Source organism: Argentina silus, assembly GCF_951799395.1.
Source record: "Argentina silus genome assembly, chromosome: 7".
In the NCBI taxonomy this organism is placed as follows: Eukaryota; Metazoa; Chordata; class Actinopteri; order Argentiniformes; family Argentinidae; genus Argentina; species Argentina silus.
Genome location: NC_139661.1, coordinates 14420712 through 14422681, shown reverse-complemented (window position 1 = coordinate 14422681; position 1970 = coordinate 14420712). Strand labels below are relative to the sequence as shown.

At 54.3% G+C, this 1970-nt stretch overlaps 1 protein-coding gene across 1 annotated transcript; it reads right to left on the bottom strand.

Annotated features, from left to right (window-relative positions):
- Window positions 1–488: 488 nt before the first annotated feature.
- Window positions 489–1457, bottom strand: atoh1a (atonal bHLH transcription factor 1a; the record flags this gene model as incomplete). The annotated part of the gene is made up of 1 exon (XM_083673952.1): window positions 489–1457. One exon carries the CDS (start codon window positions 1455–1457, stop codon window positions 489–491), a length of 969 nt encoding a protein of 322 aa, XP_083530078.1.
- Window positions 1458–1970: the final 513 nt, after the last annotated feature.

The window sequence follows — 1970 nt, the reverse complement described above, 5'->3', positions numbered from 1 at the left end:
TGTTTCAATATCAAACTCATGTTGCTCAAGCCTCTGGCTCGTATTTAAAGTGCGCGTCAATAACTTTAGAAGTTGCAAAACAAATTCATACAGGGACATTTACAAACAAATGAACAATGAAAAATATAATTACAAAGGTCTATACATTTAAAAATATCGTGGAAGACAGCTTCTTTTGACCGTGACAAGGGAAAGCCCGTGGCAGTGCTGCGCGCGACATGGCAGAGGGGTCTTTCGCCGTGTTCCCATGGAAACAGTATAAATCTATTGGCAGAACCGAATTATCTTAAAAAATCATCTTTATCTAACAGTTGATGAAATAGAGTTCTCAAACCAAACAAAAATGATTTCGGAAAGCAACCTATATCTTTATAAAAAAAAAAAAGTATATGCCAGCATCAGATATGATTGACACGGGTTGAAAGTCTGTGGTGAAGTTTGGACGTTTTTTAAAACTTGTGAAAGTCTGTGGTGAAGTTTGGACGTTTTTAAAACTTGTGATGTTTTAAAACTTGTGGGAGTTTGAGTTCAGAGAGTTCGTCTTCGCTCTGCAGCTCCATCGGCATCTCGTCCGAGTCACTGAAATGCGAATGCGGGGAGAACTCTCCGTCGCTCCGGTTGGACCGCGGGGAGTCTTTCCGCCCCTCGGAGGTGGACGAGGCGGAACTGGCGGTGCCCGAAGGAGACCGCATCTCCTGCTCCATCACGGCGGAGAACGAGCCGTCCTCGAAACCGGGGAACGGGATCCCGTTTATCTGGACCGGTAACCCTGTGCTGGCGCCCCTCCGGCAGGCGGATGCTGTGGATCCCCGGGGACTCGTGTCCCCGTCGTACCCGGCGGCAGACAACAGGTCACACTTTGGCTTGTCGACACCGGGCACGATGAGCAGGTCGGCCAGCGCGTTGATGTAGATCTGCGCCATCTGCAGGGTCTCGTACTTGGAGAGCTTCTTGTCGTTGTCAAACGCAGGGATGACGCTGCGCAGCTCGTCGAACGCGTGGTTCAGTCCGTGCATCCGCCTCCTCTCGCGCGCGTTGGCGGCCTGCCGCCTCTGTTTCACCACCACGGTGCCCGGTTTGCTGGACGGGGCTCTCAGCCGGCCTTCCTCTGCGCTCACCGCCGACGCCTTGAGCCGACACAACTCCCGCACTTTGAGAGGATACTTGGAGCTACCTCTGGAGCTGCTGGAGCTGTGGCCGGACGCGGGGGACCCGCCTTCCCCGCTGGAGCTGCAGCTGGAGCCGGGTGAGTGCAGCCGGTAGTCGGCGGCGTGTGCCGTGCAGGTGCCGGGCGGCACGGGAGCCAGCCAGGCGCGTGGGTCACTGCTGTCCACGAGTGCCAGACTCGACGGGTACTCGCGCTGCTCCCGCCTCTCCAGGCTCGAGCGCTGCGCCTCGAGCTCGCCAGTCTCCTCCTGTGTGTTCTCGGTCCATTCCTGAACGCTCATAACATCCATCTCCAAAAAACGATAAATCGTGCGGGCTTATAGGGAGGGTTGATCAAACTAAACAAAATATAAAACTCTTATCAAAAAAACGTGTCTTTTTGCACCCTGTGTCGCACTGTGTCGCGTGCAAGACTCCTTCTCTAGTGTCTCGAGGCGCGGCGTTGGTTTAAGAAGCGGCACGCGCCTGGGAGCCCCCCTTCACGGGCTGGTCGCGTGGCGCTTTGACCAATAAGAGCACTCTGGGCAGGCGCGTGTAAGCGACCAATGAGAAGTCTCCATGAGCCCGAGAGAGGTGATTATGGCAATGTAGACTGTTTATGATAATGCCACGGTTTTAAGGGACTGTTTAACGGGGATGGCGAGCACAAAGGGACGTCCCATAGGAGGCATACACGCAGGGATAGTGGATGCTTTAGGAGCGTGGACAGCGCGAGCTTCAGCTCGACGGCTGATGGAGGACGTCCACGCACCTGTCCAAGACCATAAGTCACACACACACACACACACACACACACACACACA